Source organism: Rhamphochromis sp. 'chilingali' (genome assembly GCF_963969265.1).
Source record: "Rhamphochromis sp. 'chilingali' genome assembly, chromosome: 19".
Classification (NCBI taxonomy): Eukaryota; Metazoa; Chordata; class Actinopteri; order Cichliformes; family Cichlidae; genus Rhamphochromis; species Rhamphochromis sp. 'chilingali'.
In genome coordinates, this window is record NC_137946.1 from 23,829,155 (window position 1) to 23,845,926 (window position 16,772).

The window sequence follows — 16,772 nt, forward strand, 5'->3', positions numbered from 1 at the left end:
CTGTCGCCGCTCTATCAGTTTCCATCTTCGCAGTGATGTCCACAAAGCCACAGAGTTCGCACGAAAAGTAAACGCGCTCCGTCTCATGACGCAACACACTATCACACGGCTATTGAACCGACTTTGTGCTATCAAAGCAAAAAAGGACTTTCATTGCTTCCTCTTTTTCTTTTTTTTTTTTCTCTGCAAGTTGGCACCATTCAAAGAGCCTTTGGTTCAAAGGAATAGATGGATGATTAAAGGGAGTGGAGATGAGAATGGAGATGAGACTGGTGATTTGGGTCAATCATGATTCATCAGTGCCTGTTGTGGGATGAAAATTTGAGGGGAGGCCATCATGTGAAGTTGTCTACATTTTGTGTGTCTGTTTGCGCGCGTATGTATGCCTATATAAGAAAGGTACGGGCTGTTCCGAGGACAGTGCACTTTATAAAGTGCAGTTAAAATTATGCACACACTCTTACAATTCACAGTTAAGTCAGAAAACCTTGTGTTTTAAGACTCAACGGTGCTCCAGCCAAACTGGGTTATTTACGAAGTGATCGTCACGGCGACTGCTTCTTCTGATCTTGGACGTCATTGTACTCCACTGCAGAGTAGATTTTTATATGACAAGGGGACGCAGGCAGTAAACACGTTGTCTCTCTGCCAAATGAAGATGTCCAGCCTTGTGCATTTGCCTTAATACACATCCCATATTATTCACCCCAGATGATTTACATTACTTAGATTGAAAAGCAATACACTGAGGTTTTAGCCTCTAGCCTCTACTCAGTTTGTCTTTCAAGTCATCCCCCTTTCTTTTTGTTACAGTTACATTTGCTAACTTATGATATGACCACAATAACGAGTGTGTTTTTTAACGATTGTGTCTGCCATGACCTCCACTTTTTATTGCAGTTATGGCTTTACTGTAAATTGTCCAGGACATTATTATTCTCACAGATACTGATTTGCCTTTACAGCAGATTAAACAATAGGAAGAATCCTTTGGACTAGTTAGATAGTTAGCTTTTGTTGCCAGACTGTTAACAACTAGTAAACTGGAGCTTCATCTAATCTAATCTAAACCCATACTTCCTGATTTTTCGGATTGGATGGATATTTAGGTGTGCGGTTTGGTTGACTGACCGTTGATTTTTGGGAATGCACTTTCAGATTATGTGAAAAGTGGTGCTAGTGTGTCATTTGTTTAGTGTTTACATCATTTAAAGACTGAGGATGTGAGGAGGCCGGCAAAACAGCTCTACCACTGCTGAGCAGTTCACGACATGCTGGTAGCAGCGATGTTACAATACAATACAATACAACTTTATTTGTATAGCACATTTAAAACCAGCGCTACACCAAAGTGCTTTACAGTAATACATATTGTGCTCATACGTTAGCGTACATTGTGCTAATACATGTTGTGCTCATCTGAGTCTCCAAATTAGTTTTCTTCACCCTTCTTTCATGTCAAACTATGTGTAGTTTATGTTGCTGTTAAACTGCATTATATCAGATAGAGGGGTGATCCTATTATTTAGCCTGATCTCAAACTGGGTTGACGAGTGATATGAGCGATCCTCATGTGTGTCCTGCTGCTGCTTGCTAACGTCTCATGTTGTGGATAAATCTGTGCTGGTGTTATGAAAGTTGCTGTTGACATTTTTCTGCTTATTTATTTCAGCAAACCTGTCAGTGTCTAAACTTCAGCTGTTGTGCGTCCCGTCAGCCTACATGTTTGTTTGGGCCGTGTGTTTGTGCGAAGAAAGCAGCCTTGTCATACACAGGCATTGTCTCACTGCTACACTGACATTGCTGAATCACTTCAGCAGAAATCTGTTTTGTTTTGTTTGTTTGTTTGTTTTTTACTTTTTCACACTTTTCAATGTTGTCTCTCTCCCGTTTGCCTCCGCTGCTTCAGGGGCCTGTTTGGGTAAGACCTCTTGCGTAACTCCCCATCCTCCAGCCATTTTATTCAGTATCCATCTGTAGACCTGCGCACAGCAGGCAGCCGCATTTTCACCGGCACTGCTGACCTTCAGCAACATGACTAGAGGACTACATTTGTAGGTTTAATTCCTTAAATGCATGAATGCCAGCCTTCGCTTCATTTTCCTAATCAAACAAACTCTGCAGCTACATTTATGTTCAGGGCTTTAACATATTGAACTCAGTTACACCATGTTGTACAGCCAAATGTATTTTATTTAGGGTTATTACAAACAGAAACGGTAATGGCTACAAACTGTTTTGGTCCATTTAACAGTCAGAACAGCTGCCATCTAAATACAGCAGATGAGTATTTGTGCTATAAACTAATTAACTTCTTGAAAACTTTGTAATCACCATCTCCGGCCAAAAATAATTTCAATTTCTGTACATTGGTGCTTGTAATTGTGATCAACAGCAACCCATGCTTGTCATAACTAAACTAAAGTGCCACCAAAGTCTTAGTCTAGTCTTTTAAACCCAATCCTATCACTGCCTGTCTCAATGTCACTGTTGTCCGCCTCCTAAATCTTTTTGTCCTTTTCTTGCTTGTTCTTCGTCCACCTGTGCCGTCTTTCCATCTCCCCGTCTCGACTCTTTTGTTCCGTCGTGTCGGTGCAGTGCCTGTCAGCTGGGTGATCCAAAGATTACAGAGGCTTTGCTACAGCAGCGTGCAGCTGTGTTAGTGGAAGCCCTGCATTACTGCACCGTGTTCCCTACATGCTGTACAGACACTCACACCTAGAGGGAAGCTGCGATTAGTATGCAGGCAGACTGGGGTGAACTCTCGCTGTCAGACACTACAGTTTCTCAAAGTCAGAAAGATCCATTTGTCATCTGCAGGATGTTCAATCCCTGCTTTGTTTCTTATTTTTAGCATGCGGCATTTTAAAATTTGCTGCTTTCAATCGAAGCTTCCACAGCTACAAAGGTTTTCTTCAAAGCTTCAGATGACACATTTTTCATTTCAGGTAGGTTTTTGGAGGCTAAATCCGAACACCCGACCTCTGTTTTAGTGTCTGAAGACATCACATGCTTCCCAATCAAGAGAGGCCAGAATGAAGCTGTTAATATAAAGGTTAAAGCTCGCATATCCCAGAGTGTAGCTGAGGAGCAAAGTGTAAAGTCTCTCAGACTCAGTGCAGGGTTGCAATCTGTGCAACCCAACACACACAGGAGGGATTAAAGAAGCCAAATCCTAACACTTGTCTGCAAAAGCAGAGCGACCTACACACATGCAAAGTAACGGTAATTATATAATTGACTAAAAAATCCCCACGACTTTCAAATGTGCTCCTCCTAAATGTTCCTATCTGTGCCAGCTATCTGTCATTGTTCTCTCTGTGCGTGTGCATGTTTTACCATTTGCTGTGCGTCTCTCGCTCTCCGTGAATGCTCCTTATCAGTTCTCGCCATTCATAAAATCTCCTCGTGGACGAATGTCAGCGTTGTGACTGCTGCATATTAAAAGACACGTATAATGATATTGATGTTTTGTGTTTTCATTTTGCAAGAGTAAACATTTTGATTAAATCTGTTTTATTCCACCGTGTTATGAGTTGTGATTTTTTTTTTTTTTTAATATATCCTGAAGATGATGGGGAATGCACTAGTACCTATGCTTACAACTCATAACATTTTTTTATGCCTGCTGAGCATCATAAAACATCATATTTTAATTATAGTTTTGTCTTTAATGGAATAAGTCTAATTTTATGTTTCTCTCTTTTCCTCCCCTTTGCTTAATTTCCTCCTCCCTTCACTACCTTTTTCTCCCACTCTGCACCGCTCCTGAATTTTGTCTCCAGTGATGGCGGCTTAGTTCAGTCTCAAGATGACAGCATTGTGGGTACAAAGCAGTGCCGTCACAGCGTGGCCATCATGCCCATTCCTGGCAACCTATCATCAAGTAGCCCAGACCTGCTACAGCCAGCAAGCAGCGTCCTGGACTTCTCCATCCCTGCAGGTAAGAAAAACACGGTAAATGGCCATCACAGTTAACAGACAAGTTTGCTTGTTCATCTGAAAAAAAAAAATCCTTAGCAAAATGTTTTTCCTGGGATTTTCTGGGTGTTTATGAAACCGTTTTCCCACCATTCACATTTAGCTGTAATAGTCTCCAGCTGTGAGCGGTTCCTCTAAATGCTTTATGCAACTCACTATGATACAGTAATGAAGACACCACATACTCAAATGAGTGCGTAATTTGGCACTGGGGCTAACTTTTTCTTTTACTTTCCAGCGTTGGATTATTACTGACAAGTCAGTTTCACTCACTTTTTGTTTTGATTTACAGTTTATATCAAAGTTCTGTTGTGTTGTAAAAGTTCTGCTTTTCTCAGCTTTCTCAATAAAAGCTTAAATGAAAGTAGCGATGGCGATAATGTGGAGAGAAACAAAAAAGAGCCATCTTTCACAACAAGCTTTCTGTATTGTCTCTGATTTAAAGCTGTGGGAGGGCGTGCCGTCCTACTAAATTTATTTGATGATGTGCGTATATCTCGAGGAAAAACATGTCTGGCCGTTCACTTAAAGTGAAACAGAAAAGTTAACGTCTTGCTACAAAACTTTAACTCATAAAAGAAAAATATCGTCATATATTTGCAGCCTGAGACGCCACTTAGAATTTCAGTTGTCTCGGCCGGAGTTCACGGCTGCTCGTATGAGGAGGCTTGACCTGTGACCCTGGCCTTTTTGAACAGTATAAGCCGCTTGTGGAGTTGAAGGACTTGCTGAGTACTGAGCAAACAGCCTGTCACCCTTGAACGCATTAAGCATCCATCTGCCGACTGTAGTGTTGTCGAGTGCACTTTGGGGGTGGGTTCATTTTAAGCCTTTCCTCTTATTTGTTCACCTTGAGAAACAGGCAAACTCCTCAAAACACTTTCTTGTGCTGACAAAGGAGTTTTAAAGCAAACGCACACATCCTGAGTTGCACAGAGATGTACATGCAGAAATGTGGCTGTTTGACAAGACCTGACCTTGGCTTGACTCAGACGAGTTCCTGAGCCCATAATTATTTAAACTAACATGCAGCATTCCCCATGGATTTGTGTGTTATTTATGTGTACATTCAGTGAAAGATCGAAGGGGAAAGCGGAAAGAGGCCGAGACAGAATATGGTCTTGATTTATTCTACTAGCCATTTGTCAGTGAGCCGCACACACTCGGACAGACGCACGTGCACACGCGCTGTAGTTTGCAGACCTATACATCACATGTGGTTGTGTTATACTAGAGTACAAACACACAACTGTGCCACATTAATCATCCGCCATTAGATCAAATTTCCTTCGGTCCTGCGGCCTCCCATTAGCTCTAATCGTAGAATGAAGAACAGCTTGCAGAAATAAAAACCTCCTTTTCCAGATGCTCTGCAGAGCTTGTAATACCCCCAACAATGCCCTGCCTATGCACTAATATTTCTTTCCCTAAGTCCATACTGGGCAGGAGGTCTAATGGAAAGTGCTGGCTGCCAATATTTAGGAAAATTTGTAATTTTTTTTCATGTGTTTTGTCTCATTAACTTTTAGATTGGTTTTCATTTTGATGGTTTTAGACTTTTCTTGGCTTATTTTATAGCACCATTTAAGTTGCACTTATAGAATTTCATTACTAGAAATGTTTCTTTGTAATAGCAAAGATATTTTAAATTCATTTTGTGCCACTTTGCCCTGTAAGTCACCGCCCAGTTTTATCTGAGAGGCTTAATAATCAACGCTTAGTTAGGGAACAAAAGCAGGCAATAATCATAATGGAGATGAACTACAGCCCTGCTTTTACCAGGTATTTGTGTGACTTTTGCCACACTTTATGTTGCCCATACATTCCTGCTTCAGCCATCACAGGCTGAATCGGTTAGAGAGGCAGAGCCGGAATTGCTTTAGAGGTAGAGTACGAGTGTTTTCTCTGGAGGCTGCTGCTTATGTCTTGTCTCATTTCGCAAAGTGGCATTGTGTCTGCGTGTCTGATGTACAACTCTGCGTGAAGCTAAACCCACAGATGCTCACTCGCTTCTGTGTCTTTTTGCCACTGTCGCTCTCTCTTTTTCTTTTTTTCCCTCCGCTTCTTCAGTCCTTTACTGTCTCTCTCTCCTCTCACGCGTCTCTTGCTGTGATTTTAAACAGATGTTCTGGTGTCGACATGTTGAGTCATACTCTGCCTCTCTGGTTTCCCATAAGCAGATTCAGGATACACTAGAAACTCAGCTGGTCTTCCCTCCTTTTCGTTTTTCTTTTTTTCTTCTTCATCTGTCATAATGTTTCCAACTGCTGTGTCTCTTTGTGCTCCTCCCACACTCTCTTGTGCTTGTAATTACTTGTGTTTTCTCTTTTTCCTCTCTGCTTGCCAAGCTTTGGGACTCTACTGTAAGTATAAGGATATTTCATTGCCACTGTTGGATAGCCCACCACACAGACACACACACACACGCACACGCGTCTTTGTGTTCATGAATGGCGCTCTTCAGGCTCTGGACCCTGTTGCATGTTGCTGCTTCTTCTTCTTTCGGTTTGTTGTTGTGAAACCTTCCAAGTGTCTGAGGAAGGACACGTCAGTCTGTTTTTAAGCAGTTACCTTTGGGGTGAAGGACGCATGTTCGTAAGATTGATTTTTCTGTTTGTAAACACGGATACTGATATTCAGCCTTAATGAGAAATGCTGGCCCCAGTTGACAGAGCTCTTGGTTTAAATCCAAAACCAAATAGTCAAATTGTTGAACAGCAAAAAAGAAGAGGTGTATGATTGGGAGGATATTTGTCATGAAACAGTTGTGTTTGACCTTAGCTAGTCCGCTCTCCTCTCAGGAACCTGAGCAAGCTTGGCAAATTTTCTCCTGCTATCTTGTGATTTATGACTTCCGACTGTATGATGGAGGGACTTGGAAAAGCTTTGGCAAACAGTAGAAAGGAGGCTGAAGAGGAGGAGGAGCAGACTTGCTGGAAGTGTGCAGCCTTTGTTAGTGCTGTGTTTGCAAAATCCCACGCCTTTCCTTCTTGTGTAGAAAGCCTCTTTGGCTTCTTGCTGTTTATGTAAATGAACAATACTTTATTAAAGATGGTAATTGATTGGATGTCCGGCCGGGTGGGCACTATTGTCCTCCTGTGTGGCAGTCCAGGTCATAGCTCATCAAGAGGATTAAACACGATTAGGCCCCCTGGATATGATAGCCAGCAATTTATCTGAAGGCTTTCCACACTCTAATCACAAATTACAGCTAATGAGACACAAAGCATTTAGCCTCCAGTCAGCCTTCTCTCAACACCCTGCTGCACATAAACAGAGAAGCTCTCTTCTGCTGCACTTTAAAACTCTCTAATGCGGTCTTTGCCAGCAGAGCGTCAGCGTACATAGCTCCATCTTCAGCATAAAAGTCAGCAATCATCTGAATGAGTATAAAAGTGTTTATGTATGTGTTTGCACTTAATGAACACACAGTCAGTAAAGAGGTCAAGAAGGGGTGCTAACATCAAAACATTAATATGTCGATACGGTTCAATGGAAAATAACAACAACAAAAGCTGGCTAAAAATCTGTGAAACAGTGCAGGGAAACATCTGGAACCCGTTTTCAAATTAGGCAATGATTCATGAATAGACTATAAATAAGCACTCGATGTCCACAAGTAACGCTCGGTGGCAGGTACAGTTCAGCCGAATCAGCAAGTAGAAATGACAGGAAATAGAAAAGAATTGGTTGCTTTTAGAAACAAAAGTGGTGACTAAAGACAAAACAAACAAAAAAGAAAAATGACTTATGCTTATCAAAATGCTGCGCATAAATTAAACTTAAAAAGTGGAAACTGAATCCCTCAGCGTAAACCCACCGTGACTGCGACCACAGCATTGCATCAGATGCATACAGAGAACCGACTTTTTATGTTGAATTTGGAGCTCTGAATCCAAAGTACGCACACTGACTTGTGTACAGATAACAGCTTTCGCCATTCACACGCACTCGCAGCCACAGACCGATCAGATATCCATGCAAATAAGGGCAGGCTTTGTGTTTTGCCCTGTACCTGCTTGATAAACAAAAAGAAGCCGGTGTGTGTCTGTGTATGTGTGCATGAGAAAGTCATAAAGTCATCGCTCATGATCCCGTCTGTTTCCAGCAAGGTAAAACGAAAAGATTGCGTGAACCCGCACACGCTGAGGTTCATGTTGCAGCTGTGTGATAGCTTCATCTGGTTGTCGGACTCTCTTCCCAGTTGTCACTGTGCAGCGTTCATAATTCATTCTTTTAAAGCTCTTTACCCGCCTGTGGCTAATGGGCCGTACCCTCTTCCTTACTCAAACACAGGGATCTTTAATGCAGGATTTCACTCAGGGGGAACATTTCCATTATTTAACACACACAGCACGCCATGTAAGTCCCGTGCAGCTGCGTGCAGCCTCGGGAATCTGTTGCAATCACCAACATTCAAAGCCTTTATAATGGACTATTTAACAACAAATAACAGGCACGGAAGTGGCTTCATCTTTTACTTCACGTAAGATGTTTCTATAAACCATTTAGGTTTAAATAATAAATTACTGGATTTTCAGTCTTATGCTTTTACAACAACAGTGATCTAATATTACAGAGGTCTGTCATGCTGTGGGAAATAGAGTGCTAAGGTGAAGACACTTAACCCAGAAAATATGACAATATGATGCTAAGAACAAACTTACTAGCAGGGCACATCACAGAGATAAATTCAGAGATGATTCAAGATGAATATGTGCATATCCAAGGTCAATGCAGGGCTGCCTGAGCCCAATATATCTGCCAAGAAGTGAAAGTCTTCTGCTTGCATTTCTGCTACCCTTGCATGCATGTTTTTCCACATGCTTTGTCCTCTTCTTTTTATTCCCGTCTGTTGTTCACTTTTTAAGTGTTATTTGAGGCTGTGTTTCAAATAGACTGTAGTCTACATGTTTTAAAGACAGCATGTGACTCTTATGTTATTTGTTTTTGATGAACAGAGTCAGAATAAATGTGTTATGTGCTAAAGTATCTGCCTTCGTGCGCTGTCAGAGAGCCCTGTGACATACTGTAACATTAAAAGCACAGTCACATCAACCCTTATCCCTTTTAGATTTCACCACAATGGGTTTTTCATCCGGTCTTCCTCCCCTCACCACCAACAGGCTGCAGCAGATGGTTGTCCCTGTCTGTTTTGTTCTGCTGGAGGCTTCTTCCTGTTAAAAGGGAGTTTTTCCTTCCCACTGTTGTCAAGTGCTTGTTCATAGAAGAACATTGTATTGTAATGTTCATGCTCCTTGAGGCGAATGTTGTTGTGATTTGGGGCGATACATACAATTGAATTCAGATTTTACACTCAAGGTGTTTAGGCAGAAGAGTTGGTCTCTTCTGGAAGTTTCTTGCAGAGTCTTTCCAGCTTAAACTTGTTAATAATCAAAGTAATTTCCGACTTTTTCCAAAACATCACACAATTCGTCTGTTTCCTTTCTCTTCCACTCTTAGACATCCCAGACCAGGTAATTCGAGTGTTCAAGGCCGACCAGCAGAGCTGCTACATAATCATCAGTAAGGACACTACTGCCAAGGATGTCGTCGCGCACACTGTCAATGAGTTTGGACTCGTCGCGGCACCCGAGACCTACTCCCTGTGCGAGGTATCAATTAGCCCAGAGGGAGTCATAAAACAGCGCCGTCTGCCTGATCAGCTCTCTAAACTGGCTGATCGAATTCAGCTTAATGGAAGGTAAGAATCACAACTGTTACACTGGTGTTGATTGTTGTGGAAAAATCTAATACTCGGTCTGCATTTGTGTTTTATGACCCGTTTGATCCATCCCATCTTACATAATGGTTATCAGTGGTATTTTCTTATACGCAACTTCAGCAGCTGAGTGCTTTTCTCTCTCTGCAACATGAAGTACACAAACACAACCCAGAATAAAGCCGGAAACAACACTTGCAGGTCCAGGAAGTTTGTTGTTGTCAAAAACAAAAAGGATATCCACTTAAATCTTGAATTATCCAGCCTGTAGTTATTGGACTCAAAACCCAGAATACTGAAACTGAGGGATTTTCCTCCCTTTTCTTTTTTTCTTATTATTTCTGGTTTCCAGTTTGTGAATGTTCACACATTTCTCACTGTTTTTTACAGCTGCACCAATTATTATCCTCTCAAATAATTTCTAGGCTTGCTAAGTACAGCGATTTAATCCATCGAGTGTCACATGTTTTCCAAATCAGCACTGAGAAAAGCTTGAATGCACTACTAAAGCAGTACTTCTCAGTCCTGCTCTTGGAGATACGGGGTAGTATTTTTGTGATGTAGTTAATTCACTTAACACGACCTGGCGTGGATGACTTGAACAACAATTTCAACAGTAGTGATATGCAACACACCCAAAGAGTCGAGGCTTTTCCTTTTTCTGGAGAAAATGGCAACTTTTCCACTTATTTGAAGAAGCTTCAACATCATTTTGTTGATGCTGCGTCTTCTTTCTTTTACCGAGTATATTTTTGTGTCTGTGTAGGTTTTTTCCCCCCCAATTTGTTGTTGTTTTGTATCACAGTTCTGTGCTAGTCATTTTCCCTTTTAAGATGAAATTAAGACGTGAAGGATTATTGGACTGCAGCCGTTACGTCTACCCTGAAGTGACTTTCTCCACAGTTTTCTCCCTCTTCTCTACTCATCTCCTGTGGTCCCTCATTGGTCTCCTCCCAGCTAGCCTAGCATGAATTTTTCATCCTCTGTCAGGGGCGGAGGCCTCTGCAGACAGCATGCCGCGGCTGGAATTATTCATACGCACACTCGCACGCACATACAGACAGATAGCAAGATATAGGCATGTAGCTGTGCAGGTATAGACCTTTTTTATGCTGGTTAAACAGCTGAAATTGAATATATGTGTGCGTGTATATAATCTCTTATGCTTTCCTGTTTCTTGAGGAAATCTTTTCCCTGTACTTGCTATTCTTGTAATGCTTGGCTGTATTTTTTTCAACCTGTATACATATGTAAGAGGGCAATCGGCAGTCCACATTGCAGTACTTTCTATCTGGAGCAGTATCTCCACCCGGGTCCTCTGTCACCATATCTCACCTCCTCCGTCTCTTCCTCTCTGCAGCTGCTGATTGACAGCAGGTCCAAGGGAAGGGGGGGGGGTCCAGGCTAAGCCAACACAAAGCCTTAATCATGCTGCCAAAATATACATATAGATGCGTCGAGGGGATCTTGAGCGCTTAAGCACAGATCGCACACCCAAACACTGCCCGTAGCTGTTTACGATGGCTTGGTTCCAGTGACGTTCCCTCTCCCAGTTCTATTAAGCAGCACTTTGTCCATCATTAATTTAGACTCCTCTCCTCTCTTCCCCTTAAGTACCCTGCTCATCTCCTTCCCCTCACTCCTTTCCTCCCATCTTCTTGTCCCTTTCTCTCCTCTGACATCATTTAGTCCCGCGTCCTCTCCTTCGCTCCTCTTGTCCCTTCTCGTCTCCTTTCATCTGGACTTCCTTTTACTCCTCTCCCTTCGTGTTCCTCTTCCTCTCTCTTCTTTCATCTGCGCTCGTTCCGACTCCTCTCTCGCTTGATGTCGTCTTTGCTCCTCTAATGCCTCCTTCTGTTTCAGAGGCATTACACAAGTGCTTTATCTTATCACCTCCTCTGCGTTTTCAGCGTGTGCAGATTCTCATAAATGATTAGATTCCTAAAATGTCTTGAATCTAAATATGTTGAGGGAGTTTTTCTCTGTCTTCTAAATGTGAAACAGGTCTCATGTTTTATCCTAAATATAAATTCAGCTTGATCTCACAGCCTGTCTGAGCTTGTCTGACAGAGTAATTGAGCGTGGTTTAGAGGTACATCCATGCCAACACTTTACCCCTGAGGGTTGCCCTCTCTTGGCCTATAATGCTCTGATTTGTGGTTCAGCATTCCTAGATGACCACATTACAGCTCCATTAGCGTGAAAGAGTCTCCCAGAAAACATTTAGAGACTAATCTTAAGGAGAAATGGCTCCTGTTTGCTCTCAGAGAGAAAATTTGCCCATTTAAAAATGAAATAAGACTGAAAGGAACATTTAATTTATCAGGTCCAGAAAGTTTTATCAGCCTGGAAAAATGGATCTTGTCCACCCACTTGTCTGCCTATATTAAAGCTGAGGGAACTGCAGTCTAGTGCATACTATGCCAAGTAAGCTGTCACCAATAAAGTGTTTTGCATCATGCATTTCTAGCACTAAATATAATTACCGTCAGTTAATTTCTCTCCAGGTTTTTAGATTCAGAGGCTGAAACTTAACTCCTCTTTTCTTTTTTGTTTCTCACGTGTAACGCAGCTTTTGAAATCTGGTGAATTCGTTACGGAAGTCTGGAACATTAAGAAATATTTTAATAAAATAACAAAGTTATTCTTAGACTTATCCATCTTCCACCTGCTCCCTCTTCTTTAGGTATTACCTGAAGAACAACATGGAGACGGAGACGTTGTGTTCAGACGAGGACGCCCAGGATCTCCTCAGAGAAAGTCAAATCTCACTTCTGCAGCTGAGCACCATGGAGGTTGCAGCCCAGCTCTCCATGAGAGACTTTGAGCTCTTCAGGAACATCGAGTCCACAGAGTATGTAGATTTTAATTTAGCAGCAGTTCAAAAAAAACAACTGCTGGATGGAATATTGCCTCATTAGAAATGGTCTTAGTGGAGGGGTGGCTGTCAAGAAGCCATTCGTCTAGAAACGTGGTGGAAGCTCTCTCGTGGCCTGAGGCTTTCAGCCATTGGTGTGGAAATCTTGTTAAAATTGATGGAATTATGAACCCAGAAAGTGCCGGATAGGTGGTTGAAGCATATTACTAGAGGATATCCATATTTTTTATGATTGAATATTAGTTACAGTAACAGTTTTTTGACATACCATTTGTTGAGATGATAATATCCTGCCTTTTAACCCAGTTTTGAACCCTTCTGTCACGTGTTTCAGGTACGTGGATGACTTGTTTAAACTAGACTCCTCTGTGGGAAGTGGCAATCTGAAACAATTTGAGGAGGTGATAAACCAGGAGACCTTCTGGGTGGCCACAGAGATCTTGAAGGAGCCCAACACTCTGAAAAGGATGAAAACCATCAAACACTTCATCAAGATCGCCCTTCACTGCAGAGAGTGCAAGAACTTCAACTCCATGTTCGCTATTATCAGGTTGGCTCAGTGTAGCACCTCCCCTCGACTGTTTGTGTCCTTCATTCTGCATTTACTCCATCTCTGCTGACAGATGAGCTTTGATGGTGGGTCTCCATTCACCACATCGTCAGGAGAACCAGTCCAACCCCCTCCCCTCTTCCCCTTCTGTTCCTTCCTGTAATCAGCCCTGATTCTCCCAGAGCGCACAGAAACTGCACAGCATTTAAAACAAGTCTCACAGCAGTAGTTATGCTTATTGTCTGCTACAATGATTGAGTCCCTGTGGCCTTTGTGGTTTGGCTGTAGCTGAGCTTTTATGGAGTATTAAACATAGCGTCAGTGTATTTTAGTTTAAGGACGCACGTAAATTAAAATCCGGCAGTATTTTCATGTTTAAGCATCTTAGCTTCTGCACAGAAGCTTGTTTGTGTGGGATTTATCCTTAATGTTTTTAACTAAGATCTAATAAGAACTTTCAGGTTAAAACACAAGCCTAAGGTCCATGAAAATAATGACATTTATTCAAAGAAAATGCAGTCCCACATAATGTGTTTACCCTCTTAAAGATGCACAGGACTGTCTGTTTCCCCATGATCAGAAAATCACAGTGGCCACCCCAGAGCATTTACTATTGTAGATTTAATTTCCTCCCAGCCCCAGAGGATCTGGTGTCATATGGCTGAAAAATGTGCCCGTTTAACATTCTGCAGCGTTTGTTTCCTGGAATATTTTGGATTTCTCCCTATTTTTTTCCGAATTTCTGAGTTTAATTTTCATGCAGATGACACCATTTGATGCTTAAGCATTTTCAACTCTAAGACCAATTCATTGTTTCAAGATTTCCCAAAATGCTCCTGCTCATTTTAATCTGGTTTTACTCGTCCCCTGTTCAATCCCAAGAGAAGACAAGTCATTTTGGGGAGTTACATCAAGCATTTATTTTTAAAAATCTGCCAAATCACACATGCAGAGATACATGATGTGGCAACTCCTTGCAATTAAGGGAGCAGCGGAAAATAGCTTCCTTTACTAAGATAAGAAAGGAGGCAAAAAAAGTGGGCATCACGGTGTCTTCACTGTCACACTGTGTCCGAACCAGCAGGTGAAATAACACCTGACCACTCCAAATTCTCACTCCATGTTGGTTTTATAGTCCAAGTCCTTTTTTAGCTTTGAAACTTTCAAACAAGCACACTGCAGTGTGAAACAGTAAACAACGTGATAAATAATAAGAGGAACTGCCTGCATTGTTAATGTGGCATAAATTTAAATATAAGTGCAGGAAGAAGTTGCACTGAGCTCAGTACTGATGTAGATGCCGCATAAATTTGATGACTTGAACTAAATACGTTTTTTTGCTCTGTGTTCCTGTGCTAAGAATAAATGTTAGCACCCTTCTTATACAGCAGTACGCTGCCTGCTCAGTGTGACGAGCAGCACCCGTGTCCACTCCCTGATCTGGACTCGTGTTAAAAGAGCTCAGCCGTATGGAGACGCTCTGTTTGCCGCTGTAAAAGGCGCTTTAAAGCCCAAGTGCCTGACCTTCTCGCCCCTTTACATTCCTGCTCACAGCAGGGCGTCTGCACACATACGGATGCACAACCTGCCTGCTGACAGGGGCGCGGTGGTGGCGGCTGCTGCCCTGTGCAAATAGCAAAAAAGGGGAAGGTGTTAGACATGCAGGATTGTGAAATATGGATAAAGCCAAGCCATCTGTCCAGTAGTGTAGTGTTTGAGTCACATGATCTAGTATGACAAAGAAAACTGTGCCCGCTGCATGAACAAATCAATGTAAGAGGAGAGAAGAAAAGAAATGCTGTGTCATTCATTGTTATTAGCTGTCTGTTCAGAGCTGACATCACCTCATGGGGTTTTCAGCTGTGGGAAAAGATGACCCCACTCACTGAAGTTAGTTAGCTCAAAGAGTAGGAACTGTACAGCATGAAACATTCACATTAAACCTAACCTCCTTTCCTTTTCTTCTCTACCCTTGTTTCATCTATTCCTCGTTTTTACCTCTCCCCCACCCTCTTCTGTCTGCCGTAACCTATTTATCTCTGCCTCGATCCCTCTCTTCCCCCCGCCCTCTTTGCACCTCTTTCCTCTCTCGCGCAGCGGACTGAACCTGGCACCGGTGGCTCGACTGCGGAGTTCCTGGGAAAAATTGCCCAGTAAGTACGAGAAGCTCTTTGGGGACCTGCAAGATCTCTTCGACCCATCCAGGAACATGGCCAAGTACCGAAACGTGCTGAGCAGCCAGAGCATGCAGCCGCCCATCATCCCGCTGTTCCCAGTGGTCAAGAAGGACCTCACCTTCTTACATGAAGGTAGAAGACTTTGTGTGCCTTCTCAGATGATCTACTTGCATCCTCCCTCTTGTGTTTCTTAAATACGCTACAAGACTGTTTCCGTTTCTTGAAGTTTAATTTAATCTCCCAGCTTCCTCTGTGTTGTGCCAAAGGTCATGTCACACTCACTGACGAGGTTTACTTCTGCTATAGGCTTCCTCTTCTTTCGTTTTTTTTTTCACCTAAAAGCTGGCCCGACTTCTACTCAAAGGCTCCTTCTTAAAAGTGTTTGTGTAAAATGAAAAGTTGCCCTCATTGTGTCCTCAAATTAAGCAGTGTGGCTAATGATAGCAAAAAATATATATAGAGGGAATTTCAGGTTTTACTTTTAAAATGTGATATGGAAAAAGTGTTGCATATCAGTTTCTACAAATGTCCATAATGTCAATCATTTCCTTCCACCACACTGCTGACGGGCGACTTCTCACTTTCTACTTCTGTTTGTCGTCTCAGGCAATGACTCAAGTGTTGATGGCCTTGTGAACTTTGAGAAGCTGAGGATGATCGCGAAGGAGATCAGACATGTGGTGCGGATGACCTCAGCCAACATGGACCCTGCCCTCATGTTTAGGCAAAGGTCGGTTGGTTTGACACTGCAGCATGATTAACCATTTAAACCGGTTTTAGGAGCAAAATGACAAGTGATGAAATGACAAGGCTGTTTGTGCAGATTTATATGTATTTGCATATGGCATTATACATTATATTGTAGAATTTCTTACTTAGACAACGTCCTCATCGGGGGAGCATATGATTGAATTTTGTATTTGCAAAAAAGCATCCTAGTGCACAATAACAAGCTAAACTGCTTGTTATTGTGAATCCACAACTTCCCTCATATTTCTTCAAAACTGAAGCAGAAGCGTGTAAAAAGACTTTCCCACCGAAGGCTACAATGTTGGCAAAAAGGGAACCGCACCACCATACTTCCACCAGCCAACCTTGATCCTTCACCCAACAGGATCAGGCTCGCACTGAAGGTCTGGTTCAATCAATTCCCGTTCACTTCCTGTTCAGTTCATGGCTCTCTGTGTTTGCATTGCATTCCTCTGCTGGAATGTAAGCACACAATGAATGGACTGAATGGAAATGAAGGTAGAATTGATGCCAGCCGCATTGTGTAGTTATTATCACTTGGTTTGTGTGTGTGTGTGTGTGTGTGTGTGTGTGTGTGTGTGTTTAATCACAGTCTGTCACTGCTACGGTGCATGACTGCCCCCTGCAGACACTCCCTTCATACTGCAAACCCAAAATATAGAGCAAACTTCAGTTCTATACACAAGTCACATATTTAAAAAAAACAAAACACAA

At 42.3% G+C, this 16,772-nt stretch overlaps 1 protein-coding gene across 6 annotated transcripts in view; it reads left to right on the top strand.

The window, feature by feature from the left end:
• Window positions 1–16,772, top strand: part of rapgef6 (Rap guanine nucleotide exchange factor (GEF) 6) — a 136,185-nt gene that overhangs the window by 106,766 nt on the left and 12,647 nt on the right. For all 6 annotated transcript variants that reach the window (XM_080867145.1, XM_080867146.1, XM_080867147.1 and 3 more), the window contains 6 exons: window positions 3,786–3,943; window positions 9,445–9,685; window positions 12,390–12,557; window positions 12,916–13,131; window positions 15,229–15,440; window positions 15,915–16,038. In XM_080867145.1, the coding sequence (XP_080723271.1) occupies window positions 3,786–3,943; window positions 9,445–9,685; window positions 12,390–12,557; window positions 12,916–13,131; window positions 15,229–15,440; window positions 15,915–16,038 (1,119 nt within the window). The remainder of the gene's footprint in view (window positions 1–3,785; window positions 3,944–9,444; window positions 9,686–12,389; window positions 12,558–12,915; window positions 13,132–15,228; window positions 15,441–15,914; window positions 16,039–16,772) is intronic.